Source organism: Struthio camelus, chromosome 4, assembly GCF_040807025.1.
Source record: "Struthio camelus isolate bStrCam1 chromosome 4, bStrCam1.hap1, whole genome shotgun sequence".
In the NCBI taxonomy this organism is placed as follows: Eukaryota; Metazoa; Chordata; class Aves; order Struthioniformes; family Struthionidae; genus Struthio; species Struthio camelus.
The window spans coordinates 57900941-57913632 of NC_090945.1; the positions used below are offsets into that span (position 1 = coordinate 57900941).

General features: G+C 43.5%; 2 protein-coding genes across 12 annotated transcripts in view; both read right to left on the reverse strand.

Annotated features, from left to right (window-relative positions):
- Nucleotides 1–3909, reverse strand: part of DCUN1D4 (defective in cullin neddylation 1 domain containing 4) — a 39984-nt gene extending 36075 nt beyond the window's left edge. For 2 of the 4 annotated variants that reach the window (XM_068942910.1, XM_068942909.1), the window contains exon 1: nt 3781–3909. In XM_068942910.1, the coding sequence (XP_068799011.1) occupies nt 3781–3805 (25 nt within the window). In that variant the 5' untranslated portion in view covers nt 3806–3909. Of the gene's footprint in view, nt 1–2766; nt 2962–3780 lie in introns of those variants that run through there. The other 2 variants (XM_009681989.2, XM_009681987.2) reach the window with 2 other exon arrangements.
- Nucleotides 3910–7137: 3228 nt separating this feature from the next.
- The window catches only part of CWH43 (cell wall biogenesis 43 C-terminal homolog), a 31466-nt gene continuing 25911 nt past the window's right edge, over nt 7138–12692 (reverse strand). For 6 of the 8 annotated variants that reach the window (XM_068942919.1, XM_068942913.1, XM_068942915.1 and 3 more), the window contains one exon: nt 7138–11564. In XM_068942919.1, the coding sequence (XP_068799020.1) occupies nt 11477–11564 (88 nt within the window). In that variant the 3' untranslated portion in view covers nt 7138–11476. The remainder of the gene's footprint in view (nt 11565–12692) is intronic. The other 2 variants (XM_068942917.1, XM_068942914.1) reach the window with 2 other exon arrangements.

Sequence of the window (12692 nt, forward strand, 5' to 3'; positions counted from 1 at the left end):
AAAACTGGAATGACTGGTCACAGTTGGATAAGAATGAATAAAAGCAGCGGATAATTAGAACTAATTTTAATCCACTTCTAAAGCATACGTTACCAAATCAAATAGCATTTCACTGATTTTTGTTACTCAGGCTGTGAACCATCTCCTTCAGTTTACAATTCAAGAGTGCAGTAAATCTACCTACAAGACATTTAATACAGATTCAAAATTTTACAGTCATTTGATATAAACTGCCCATCTGTCTAAATCGCACTCTGCCATCAAATTCATTCAAAGAAGTTTGATGAGTTAATTTTGTATCAGCAGGTGTTACAGCTACAGAGTAGTTTTTCCACAGTACTCTAACTTCATGCCAGATTAGATGTCATCTGTCATCCTACAATGGGCATAAAGCCAATAAAAGCTTTGTATCTTGCGCTCTAGCTAATTCAGCAGAAATACAACCCTGTCCACCAGACCAAGTGCACACTACTAGGCTAGCCAGCACTATACAAGATCTGTTATACATCACTATGGAGCTCCAATAGCCTAGAAACAGCTACGGCGGTCAAAGATATTACTGCCCCAGCTGTTGGTTTCTTCCTCTCTGCCAAAGGTTACAGTTCTCACAGCTCTGCTGCAGCACTGGTCACGGGAGCACTCCCTAATCCACTCCGGGCAAAAATCAAACATATCAGTTTAGACAATTTAAATAAGTGGCAACAGCTAACCCAGATAAACTTGACTGAGTGGATCAGAGCGCGCTCCTACAAACCACTTTACCACTAAGGCACGGAAGCAGCAGTCTTCAGCTACTGGGAGGTACTGAGCGGCTGCAGTAGACAGTCCCAATCTAAAAAGGGTCTGTGCAGCCACACACCTGTACCAAGTGATGCAGAAGCATATGTCACACCAGTTGGTTCCCGAGGGCAAACTAAAGCCTTATAGTTCTCACCATAACAACATAAACTAAAAAAAAAAAAAAGGAAAAAAAAAAACACAGAGCAAAAAGATAGTAACTTTTGACCATTTTATGAGCCCCAAAGAGAAATTTTGTTAAATCTAAGGCCTACAATTTCAAGTAAAACATCTTAATGGACAGTACAAGAATAACGCTTCCCTTAAATGTGCAAGCTTACAAACCTCAGAGGTTTCTGCTTTAAGTCCTTGCTAGTCTTACTTACTGCAGAAGGAATATCACACCACCACTACATGCTTAAAGATTTAAACTGGATACAAGAGTTGTCCATTTTCATGGGATGTACGGTACTTCCTAATACAGTGCTTTTTGGAAAGCACAGAACAGACAAATCTAGGCAAATCTTCCTCTTGTGCTTGAGGATGCAAACAAAACTAGGAAATGATGTTTTTAAAAAAATAAGTCTTTTTTTTCCCCAATATTCCCAAGTGAGGGAAGAAAAGTAAAGAAAATGGAGAATTCATTTAAAAATTAGTACAAGAAGTTCCTCAAAGACAAAAACAAATTTAAATCAAGTGCCAAAAAAACAGAAATATAATCTCGTCCTGATACAAAAGAATGAAGAGAAGCAATAAGAGGAAGTCTGTTTACCTGCCTAACTGAATTTATTGTATAACCTTGCACATAGCAGACATTTCTGACTATTCTTAGTGGACTTGCAAGAAACTTTTAAGCTAACATTTGCATTGAAGGAAAAGGAAAATTGATGCTTCTCACATAATGTGAGAAAACATATATTCAGTTTCAGAAAGAAAAATTGAGACAGAGTAAAAAAGAGTTTCTATAGTAAGAACAGAGAAGAATTTAAGAAGGGCTAAAAAGAAGGCCCCAAAAAATGTCCAGTCAAGAAACAACGATAAGCCAACTTCCGTATTTGTAAAGGTATGCTAGAAACACTTCTTGTTTCAAATATCTCTATTAATGAAGAAAAAAACCTAGCTATAGATAATAAAGTAAGTTAACTTATGAAAACATTCCTATTCAAAATATCGCATATGCAAGGCCATGAATTGCCAAAAAAAATGCACTGAGGTCAAAGATTCAATTATATCAAGTGACATTCCGAAAGGGAAACTAGTAACAGGTGAAGGATGAGAAACACTACCCATCATTTTCTGCAGAGAAATTTTAAAATAAAACAAAAATACACACATAAATGATCACCCTATAGTCTTCAACATCCTACATGAGGTAGCGTGGAAGTATCTGTAACTGCAGCTTTCACGTGTGTAATAACGGCTTACACCTTTTTTTTTTTTTTTTTTGGATAGGGCATATTCTGAAGAGCCCGAATAGAAGGCATGTTCTAGAATAATTATCCTTCCATTTCCAACATGAGGGAGTTATTAGTGCTTTCACAGCAACCTCAACCACCAACATATAATGATCCCTAACCATAAAATAAATTAGAACTACTAAAGAAATTATATAACCTTACGAGTTGAGCCTTTAGCAGTCTGTCCCTGTCCAGTTTCTCATTTTAGGAAACACAAGAGGATTCATGAAAATCTAGGCCTTATGCAGCATTTCCCCCCATAATTACTTCGGAGACTTTATCCAAAAGTCAGAACTTCACTCAGTAATGCATGACTGACGCTTCAGTTTTCACCATCTTTTCCATAAGGTAAGTTCCGCAGTAATTAAGCATCTCCGAGCTGCAACTCCTTGCACAGCGAGAGCACGTTCCTGCGAGATTCCACAGAAATTCAGACCACCGCTCTGCCGAGGGCTCATCCCCTAGCGCAGGGCGAGGAAGCCTGTTTCTATCGCAGCCCACACCTACGCGGGGATGCCACCCCCCACCTCACCTGGCAGCCGACCCACCAAACACCGTCCTGCCTCCTCTGATAACAGAGCCAGGAACTGCCTCAGAGACAAAGCCCTCCCTGTGCTCCCCCGGAACAGACACACGTGCTTCGCCCAGGGCTGCCTGCGCTCCGCTCCCGCCCCGCAGCCAAGCGCCTTCGCCCCCGGAGGCGCCCGCGGGGGCCCCGCTCCCGGCTCCGCTCCCCTCCGCGCCGCGCCGCCCGCGGGGCAGCGCGCTCCGCCCCCGCCCCCGCTCACCCCTCCGCTCACGGGGGCGGAGCGCCGCGCGCCGCCGTGCATGCCGGGAGTTGTAGTCCCTAGCACCGCAACGCCCGGCCCGCCCCGCGGGGCAGCAGCGGAACAGACTCCACCTCCCACAACGCACTGCGGTCCCCATTCCCCTTCACAGCCCGTTTCTTCTGCACCGGCCCGGGGGAATCCGTTAAATTAACCGTCCCTCCCGCCCCCCTCTTCCCAGCGAACGAGGCTGCCGGGCAGCCCCGCTGCCCGCACCCGTGCCTCCCCTCAGCTCCCCCATCTCCCTCTCAGGGCAGCCGCGAGGGCCCACCAAGGCCTCACCAGGTCGCTGCGCTTGCAGGCTGGGTCGGGGAAACTGCGTCACAGCCTCCCAGCGCCCCCAGCCCCCACCGGCCCCGGCTCCCTCACTCGCCCCCGCCATCTCACAGCCTCCTCCCGCTCCCCCTCGGCCCCTCCCGCCCTACGGGGGAGCCCACCGAGGGCCACGGGGCGCCCAGCGTCCCCATGGGGCTACTGCCTCCACAGAGACGCCCACCCCCCGCCCCCGGCGACGGCTCCGTGCCCACCCCAACGCCCTCCCCCGAGACCGGGAGCTCCGTCCGCGCACTCGGCTGAGCCTCCTCGGCGAGCTGCGGGAGAAGCCGCCCCCAGACGGGAGGCGGCGACCGCCGGCGGAGAGGCTGGGCCAGTGCCCCGGGGTGCGCGCCACGGGGCGGAGGAGAGAGCACGGGCCGGAGCCCGGCCGCGCCGCTACTCACTGACAGCGGCGGCATCCGAGTGCATTTTCGTGCAGCGCACACACTGCCCGGCCCGGCCCGGCCCGGCTCCCTCTGTCCCTCTCTCCCAATCACAGAGCCCAAGCACGGACACCTCCCGCCCCGCCCATCCGCACCACCCATTGGCTCGAGCTGCCCTGCGAGGCGGCGGGTTCTGCTCTCCTATTGGATCGAGCACCTGCCATATTCCTCCTGCCTGCCCCACACCGCCTTCCCCGCCCGCTCTCGCCTTTTTATTGGGCAAACAGCTGAGGCAGCCCCGCCTCCCTTCACTCTGACTGGACTTTGCCGGTGCCAGTTTTTCCTGGCCTTGAAAGCGCGTGCAAAGAACATCACTTTGTGTCACCCGTGGCTCTGATTGGCTCCGGAGGCTGGGGACCACGCCCACGACATGATACGATTGGGTAAACGGGGGGCGGAGGGCGGGGCTACGGAGCCTCCTCAAGGCCAGCCCGGGGGCGGGCCGCGCTGACCCGCTTGGGAGGGCGCCTGCCGGTGGGCGGGGCTCGGCGGCTGCTCGAGTGGGGCGCCACCCCCTGCCCGTCTGGAGCCCGTTAAACGGCGCGTGCCGGCTGGGCCGGAGCCTGCTGTCCGTTAAACGACTCGTCGGCCCCGAGGGGAGCCATGGGCGGAGGCCTGTTTCCCACCTACTCCGGGCTGAAGCGGGAATCGTCCTGGTGGCGCTTCACCGGGGCCCGGCGGGGGCGAGAAGGCAGGCCGCTCCCCGGCCCCCTCGCCCGGCGGGCGGCCCCGTCTCGTCGCGGCAGTGCTCCGGTAGGCGGGCTGCGGCGCACGCTCCTGCACGCACGTGCGTGCGCACCTCCGTGCGGCACCGCGCCGCGCGCTCCCGTTGGCAGCAGGTAGAGCCAGGAAGACAATTTTTGGACTAGAGAAACATCCTGCCTTTGTCCCGTGAAACGTCACTTCAACGCAGCCAAATTGCAAAGCGTTTTTAAAATAATTCCTGGTTTCTCTCATCTCCCTCCTCCTCCTAAGAGAAAAATGGCAGCCTGCCAAAGCAAGGTCAGGTCAACGTTAAACAGCAGCAGGCTCTGTAGTGGGGACACGTAGGGGCCAACAGCTGCTGCACGCAGGTAGGAAAGATCTAGATGAGACGAACTCACTCCCCCTTTTGTTCCCTCTCCTAAAAAGACTAGCACGTGAGGCCACCCCTCTTCTTCCCCCTTGCAGTAGACAGGGAAGGAGCTCCCCCTCTGAGCCTGAGGAGGAGGAGAAAGACATCTAGCAGGTCGTTGCCGCTTAGCATGCGAGCTCAGTATCTTCGTCTTTCGGGGAGAACAGCCTTCCCTTACCCTACTCACTGCTGAAATGCAAACGAAAGAGACTGTTACAGCACTACACGTTCACAATGGAAGACTATTATCGTTTAAGATAATTTACTCTTTTTTTTTCCCCCCCATAGGTAATTTAAGTTACTTCTAAGAGGCCAAGTTAAAAGAAAATTAGAAGTGCCGGATTTAATGTAATTGTGCTATTTGGAGAAATGCATTAGGATAGTCTTGAATGAACTGATCACACGCTTGTTTTCTTAGATGACCCTTACCTTATTCAGTGAACCAGACAAAATACACAAATGCAGCTAATTTACCTTGCAAGAAAATATGCATGTTGCTAACTGCCTGTTTTACAGAGAAGAAAATAGAGTCAATAATACATGGCTTTTGAAGAGAAATCATTTTTCTTAAGAACGTATCAGAATAGGAAAAGACCTCATTATTTGGAATTCTTCTCTAGAGTTATTCATTCTGACGTCTTGAAATTATTTCTCTAGAACTTCCTGCCTCTTCATCTCTGACATTTTTCCTTTTCCACCATCTTCTCTTTATCTTAGCAATTGTCAGATATTTTACATTACCACCTTAGTTCAAAAATCTGTGTGATAAAATAAAGCAGGACAAGCAAGGTTTAATTTCTCAGGTGGTTCCAGCATCCTACATCTGTGCTTTTCACCCCAAAGTCTTAAACTCAGTGGGGCACCACTGAGTTGCAACTCATCTGATCTGTTTTAACAGATCAATCCAATCCAAAGATTGTCAGGAACAATGCCTTCAGGGATGCCTGTTTGTCTGCATTGACCATAACGGTGTGCAGAACACTAGTTCATAATGAAAATGTCTTCACAAAAATATCTCATTTGGTCAGACAAAATCTTCTCTCTTGGCTTCTGTAGCTGTAAACTGATACACATCTAAAGAAAGGCAGGACAAAACCACCCACTGTCTGGTTGTATCTGAAGACATTTGGACCTAAAGAAAGGTTTATGTGTTTTTTCTGACTCTATTACCCAGAAATAAAAGATATTACTTTGCTGTACAAATGTTTCCATAGACCATAGTTTCCATAACTGCTACTCACTTCTACCTGCTAAGCAACGGCGTGTATACTTCAGCCAAAAGAGGCTGCCCCATCCAAAGAATGCCCATTATAACAGCGTGTACCTTTGTTCCAGCCCCAAGAAGGTATAAATATCCACTTTGTTACCACACTTGTTGTAAACTACTATTTAAGTCTCCAGGCAGGAAGATGTTCTGTAATCGAGCCCATGTTTTCTTTCTGAAGACCGAATTTACAAAATGCAAAAATGCTTCATTTTACATAAAGCACATCCATTTGGGAGGGCATGGTTCGTCAAGCATCATCCCAGGGTTGGAGACTAAGCAGCTCCAGCGTTAGCCCATTAATGCCATCCTTTCTTTTGTGCCACTACAAGCATTTGGGCAGCAAAAATAGCAAATTAGACTGAAGAACTACACTGCCCTAAAATTTTTTATTGTTGTTTTTATTTTTCAGCCAGATCAATTTTCTGATCTGGCTTGCCACATGTGCAAATGCTCTCACCAACACTCGGGGGACTGGTGAAGGGGTGGGAAATGCATCAACCCAACCAACTTAACTACTATTAGACCAACATTTAAAACCACAGTCCTTTTCAATGGTCTTGGCAAACCAAAAGGGCACTATTTTAAGCAAGTTTGTCTTTTTTTCCCTATTTTTATGTTCATGTTGCCTTTTTTTGTTTTTTGTTTTTTTTTTTTAATTGATGGTTAAAACGTCAAGCACACAAAGAACACTGCAGACTGTGAAAAGTACTGGCTACTTTGTAGAGAGGGAGGAGCCATATAGTTACTTTTATCATCTTCGTTATCAGAAAGGTAGTGTAGAAAGGTCTTTGAGGAAGACGGGATCCTCTCCGAGTCTGAAGGTTATCAGACTACAAATTCGTAAAGCCACTGTCTCTAATACCTTTGCTCATCATGCTTAAAAACAGGCTTGAAAGTTAATTTTAGGCACAAAAACCACACTTCATTAGGCATTTTAAAAGTCAGAAGGGGAAGAAAATTGTATTGAAAATAAAGACATTAACAAAGCAGATTTTGCTGAACATTAACAAAGCAGATAAAGCATCAACAAAGCACAGTATAGGACATTTTAGAAGGCAATTTGTCTCTTTTCTTACAAACCTAGCAATCACAGTTTTCAAAAAGTAATTGAAACCCAAGCCGATACAAACAGCTTTATGTCATGCTTCTGAAAAGATTTTTCACCTTCAGAACTGTAATGAAATACCTCAACTGTTATTCTTGTGTGGTATCAGCAGTATATTACTGATCAGGCATAAAAGAGGACCTCGGGTGGCAGAAAGGAGCAGCTGCACTTTCCAATCACTCTTCTACATAATTTAGCTCATTTTAATTGCCCTGTGCCATGGAGTCATACTATGCTGCTGCTTTACATGAAAAGAAAGGTCTGTTACACTTGCTGCACAAGTGTATGACTTTGGCCCTGAGTGCCCTTTTGTTACACCCTGCAAAAAATGTACGTGAAAAAATTTTAGGTACATGAAAAAAACATGTTTAAAGGCTGTTGGTGGCTCATATTTATATATCCCTAGATTTAGATGTTTAGTTTTAGTGAGCTTGATATTTCAGATTCTTTAAATTCTGCATCACTCATAATTCGGAGCACTTTAAGCAGCTAAGCCTCAGAGAGCAGTTCAAAAAGTCTGCCTGAGCCCTAGAGGTGCCTCAAATCAATGGGCACCTTTGGGGCCACTGAGCTCCTTATCTACGTAAGCAGAGGACCCTGCATATTTTTAGTATCCTGTTTTTAGTGAAAGAGGGGAAGCTGGTCACCTGGACATCCAAACCACACCTAACTCACTTCAGTACCATCAACTCCACTCAAAACATAAACGGAGGAGGGCGTGCACAACTTGTTTAATAAGCTTGCAGCCACAGCACCCCTCCTGGAAATGGGAAATAGAAGTTTCAGGCCCTTCTTAGCCCAAAAGGTCTGAACAACAGGCTCCCAGGTCTCAGACGAGTGCCCTCTAACAACCTTCTGAGCCACTGCTCCTGAAGCTGAGCTTACTATGCACATAGAAATGCAAGAGTCAAGGTCCCAAAAAGGGAATAGAAGCAAGAAGGGTCCTAAATCTCCACCCTGCTGAAGAATCCAGGACAATTTATCTCAGAATTTGCGCTCTCAGATGTTACACAGAGTAAGAGCTGTTCTTTCTTATTCTGAGAGATATGTTGTTTGGCTCCTGATGTAATGTGTCTCTCCCTATATATTTCCCTTGAGACTTTAACTAACCTGCCCAGAACATCAGGGAGAATGGAATTAAGAAATCAGATACATAATCTCAATCTCTCACCACCAGGAAAAGTTCAAACCTTTAGAAAACAAAACACATATATATTTTATAGGTTTTGTATTTTCATGCTTTCTCTGAATGTAAAAAGATTTCCACAAACTGTTCATCTCATACCAGCCTGTCTTATGAAAGCAGAGATGAAAGTGTATGATGAAGAAACAGCAAGATTAGTCACGTGCCCCTGCAGCAGGACCTGTTCTAGCACATTTCTTTCATAGTTTGAAACATAGTAAATGCAACTAAGAGGTGTGCTGCACATTTTTCTGAACCAGTCAGTTACTGGGGATTAGATTAATGTGCAGATTCAAAGACAAAGTGTAGTTTTAGCTTCCCAATTCTAACCACAGCAGTAGTAGCAGTATACAGAGAGTCCACAGTCGTATCTTTTCTTGGGCATCTTGAGAAAATAATGCAAATGTCAACACATACTTGCTACTCAATTATAATTACATTTGCATACAGTGTTTTCTGATAGTTAGGCATTATAAGGTACAGAACTATGAGCATTAAGTTGTACAGGCCACTCAAAGGAGCAGAATATTCAAACTTTAGACTTTGTGAAAGTCTAGGCAAACACTACTAACAGGACAAATACTTCCAGTAATTTTTCATGTGCTGAAAAGAACAAAACTGAGAATCCATCCAAATTGTATCACAGACTGAAGACTACACACAGAGATGACATACAATCTGATCTATCAGCACAAATCATGTTTTGGAGTCTGACTTCATTAAAAAATATTCTGATTTCATATTTAATTGTTAACAAATAAGGGATTTTCAAGCTTGTTATGTTTATGAGTATCATTTCCTGCACCTCACATGAATAAACTGCTCACATTATGAGGTATTTGCAGAATCAGCCTCTAGAGAACGTTAAGTAATGTGGCGAGTTAATGTTATGTTTTGTTCAGGCTGTGGAAAGGCAAATCTATGGCTGGACATGAGTCAGAGTATGCTGTGAAGGAGCAAGGATGCTTGGAGCCACTATGCAATGTCTGCGGCGGTGCCAGCAGCTGAGGCAGGCTGCAGAAGAGAGAGACAGGGCTACTGGCATTCACAGAAGAAAACTGCTGAAAGAGTCAGAAAGTCACTCCTGTGATTCTGAAGGCTAGTTTATCCTGGCCTGCTGGAAGGTCACTTGGAGGAAAAAGTTCAGAGGGTTTCAAATCTCTCCTAAAGGAAATCTAACCTGGAATGCTTAATTAGACTTCCTTGGGCTGGTGAAGACAAACACAGCGCCTCTAGGTGAGGAAAAAAAATTAGTCAACAATGACTGGTTAGTTGTAGCTAATGAAGTCATGGCTTACTAATACAATCTGAGATGAAGTTGTGGTGACTATGTATTCCTCAAGTGACCTTCACATACCACCTGCTCAAAGAAATCAGTGAAGCGTATTTCAGAGATGCAGTCCTAAAAACAAGGGAGCAAAATGACGGGTGATCAGGATAAAATGACATGCTTAGTGATGGCAGCAGCTCCCAGACTCCAGGGAACAAGAAACCCTTGGTAACGGCATAGCCTGTAATTGCTTACATAGGGAAACAATAAAACTGAGTGTGCTCAAACTGTTCTCAAATGCACATGGCAGAAAATGAGAGGGAGGGGGGAAAAAAAAAATCCTTTCTTGCAACAGGACCCATTCCTTTCAGTTACAGTATTTTCAGGTATTATTGGAAAGACAGACAGTACTAAATATCAACACCACAAATGTGATTTCCAAGTTGAGATGATCATTTAAATAAACTATCTTACATACTTCTCACTAGCATGAAACTTCCACTGGCCAACACTGAAGATGTCCTTATCGTTCAACAGAAGCTCTGCACATGCATGGGAGGATCAGGAGTTAAACATAGAAGACTTTGCCAAAAGAGTCTGAAAAAGCACTTACAAGGACATGATAGATAATTCACTGCCCAGGCCAAAAAAAAAAATCCCACTTGCCTTACATATAATGTATATAAATAGACATCTTATTCTTGTGCACACTAAAAAGACGTAATGCCAGAAAAATAATGATGCTTTTTCATTTTATTACAGTTCATTTTAAATACAAATTTCAATCAACTTTTTTCCCTCCTCAGAAACCTTGCCATCATCAGTGGGTTTTTTTTCTGTTCTTCTTCAGTGTGTTCACTAAGCGTCATATAACAATAGCAATTCAGAAATACTTTACTCTTTCCTTTGTAAAAACATTGCAGTGCCTAATACCTTGTTAAAAGAGAAAGTAGGTAAATAATGATTTGGCTTTAAAAAAAATTCACAGCCTTTTCTCCAATACTATGAACATCAATCATTTGTAAATTGTTTCAATAAAATACATTCTTTAAGAATAAAGCATGAAATAGCAGCAGATGTAAATATGGTTTCAGTAAGTCCAAAAATGCACAAACTCCACTTCTTTAAACATATCATATAGTTAATTCCATATCTCCCAGTGGGAAAAAACCCACAATCTAGTATCTTTCCTTTGTTGAAAAGAATATAGGCCACGTTATATACGTTTTATAGCAATAGTAGCTGGACTACTAAGTGTAACATCTGAGCAGGTCACCTATACTATCACACTCTTTTGCTTTGCCTGAGTCATTAAAAAAAAAGTATGGAAGTTGGCTCCAACTCCTTGCTCCTAGAAGAGCAAAGGGGTCATATCTGGACCCTAAAGAAAAGGTGGATAGATATGTTCAGCTGTGAAATAGTACAATATAGGTCGTTTCAATTAAATTGAAGAAGCTATTGCCAAAGCATGTTCCCAGTCTTCCTTTGCGGAATACAAAGCAGATATTTGTCCCAGGTAGATACCACTTTATCAACATGCACCTTCCCTCTCTCACAGGGATGAAAACTCACTAAAGAGAGTAACCATTACATAGACATTCAGTGCTATACAGCATGGGAGTTCCTCATCCTTAAACAATGTAATCTTTTTTGCTGGCCATTCAGTTTCAAGCAACAAATCTTTCCTGTTGGTCCCAATGATACCTTACTTTCTCATTCTAATTTGTCTGTTTAAAATATTTAGGAGTGCTCATATGAAAGTGATGAATATGCTCATAATTATGTCCATCTTTATAAGATCCAAACCTAAGCAAAAATATTCAAAGCAAAATCATTACAATATGAATTAACCTATGCAATTAAGTCATACACATTTATAGTACAATTAACATTTCATATGAATGCTCTAGATAGATATTTCATTTCAGAAAGAGGCCACAACTCTATTTACATATAAATCATAATCTGTAAAAACAATCTACCTAAAGGTCTTTGAGTTTAATGGAAATATTTAGTTAGATTGATTGGATTAATGCCATGGGCATTCTATAAGAGGAACTCCAGCTGACAAAGGCAAGAGGTGCTTTCATCCAGTAAAATCCTACGCTAAGTTTTTTCCATTGACTTCAGTGGAGAGGGAGTTTCACCCCTGCAGTATCCAAATACTCAACCCTGTTAACATTGCACATTTTTGTTTTGAAAATTACAGTGAAAATTTTAAATCTGAGGTCTATTAAGATGTACACTTCTCATGCCATGTTTAAACGTGAAAGCTGTGACTACGGACTATTATGGTAGATGAATTTGCACAGAAAAATGTAGTATTTGGTCAGAATGTTAGCACCAACTAAACATTCTAAAGCAGTGACGTTGTACTTCAAAAGAGGTCTAGTTAATTGGAAAAAGTTAAACTTATTCCTAATCAGTATCATTTTTTCTAGTTATAGTCAGACATAAAAGAAATCAGGACAAGAGCACTGTTTCATTCTGCACTGAAATCCACTGAGAAAAATCTGAACTTGTAATGATGACTTTAGGCAAGCTTCATCATGTGGAAAGGACTGGGCAAATCCCTGCTTAGTCAAGAAGCCAGTTATTGAGTAGTAAATAAAAAGAGAGTAAGCTTAGCTGTTAGGTGTATATAAGAAATTAATATATTCTATATTGTGTAAATTACAAGTAGTAAGTTCTACTTATGTTAATATATAACTGCTACCATGGGTGGCAACATCTGTCTCAAACTTCATAACTCTTCCACTGATATTCAGTATAAAATAAATAACTGTCTCCATATTTCTCTTATTTATTCAATATCAGCAGAAAAATGACAGCATTCAAGAAACAGATAATTTGTTGTGTTAAAGCCTCGTCTTTTTTTCCTGACATAGGTAACAAACTGCCTCAGGCATTTTCCTTAACTTTTGTTCCAGTTAC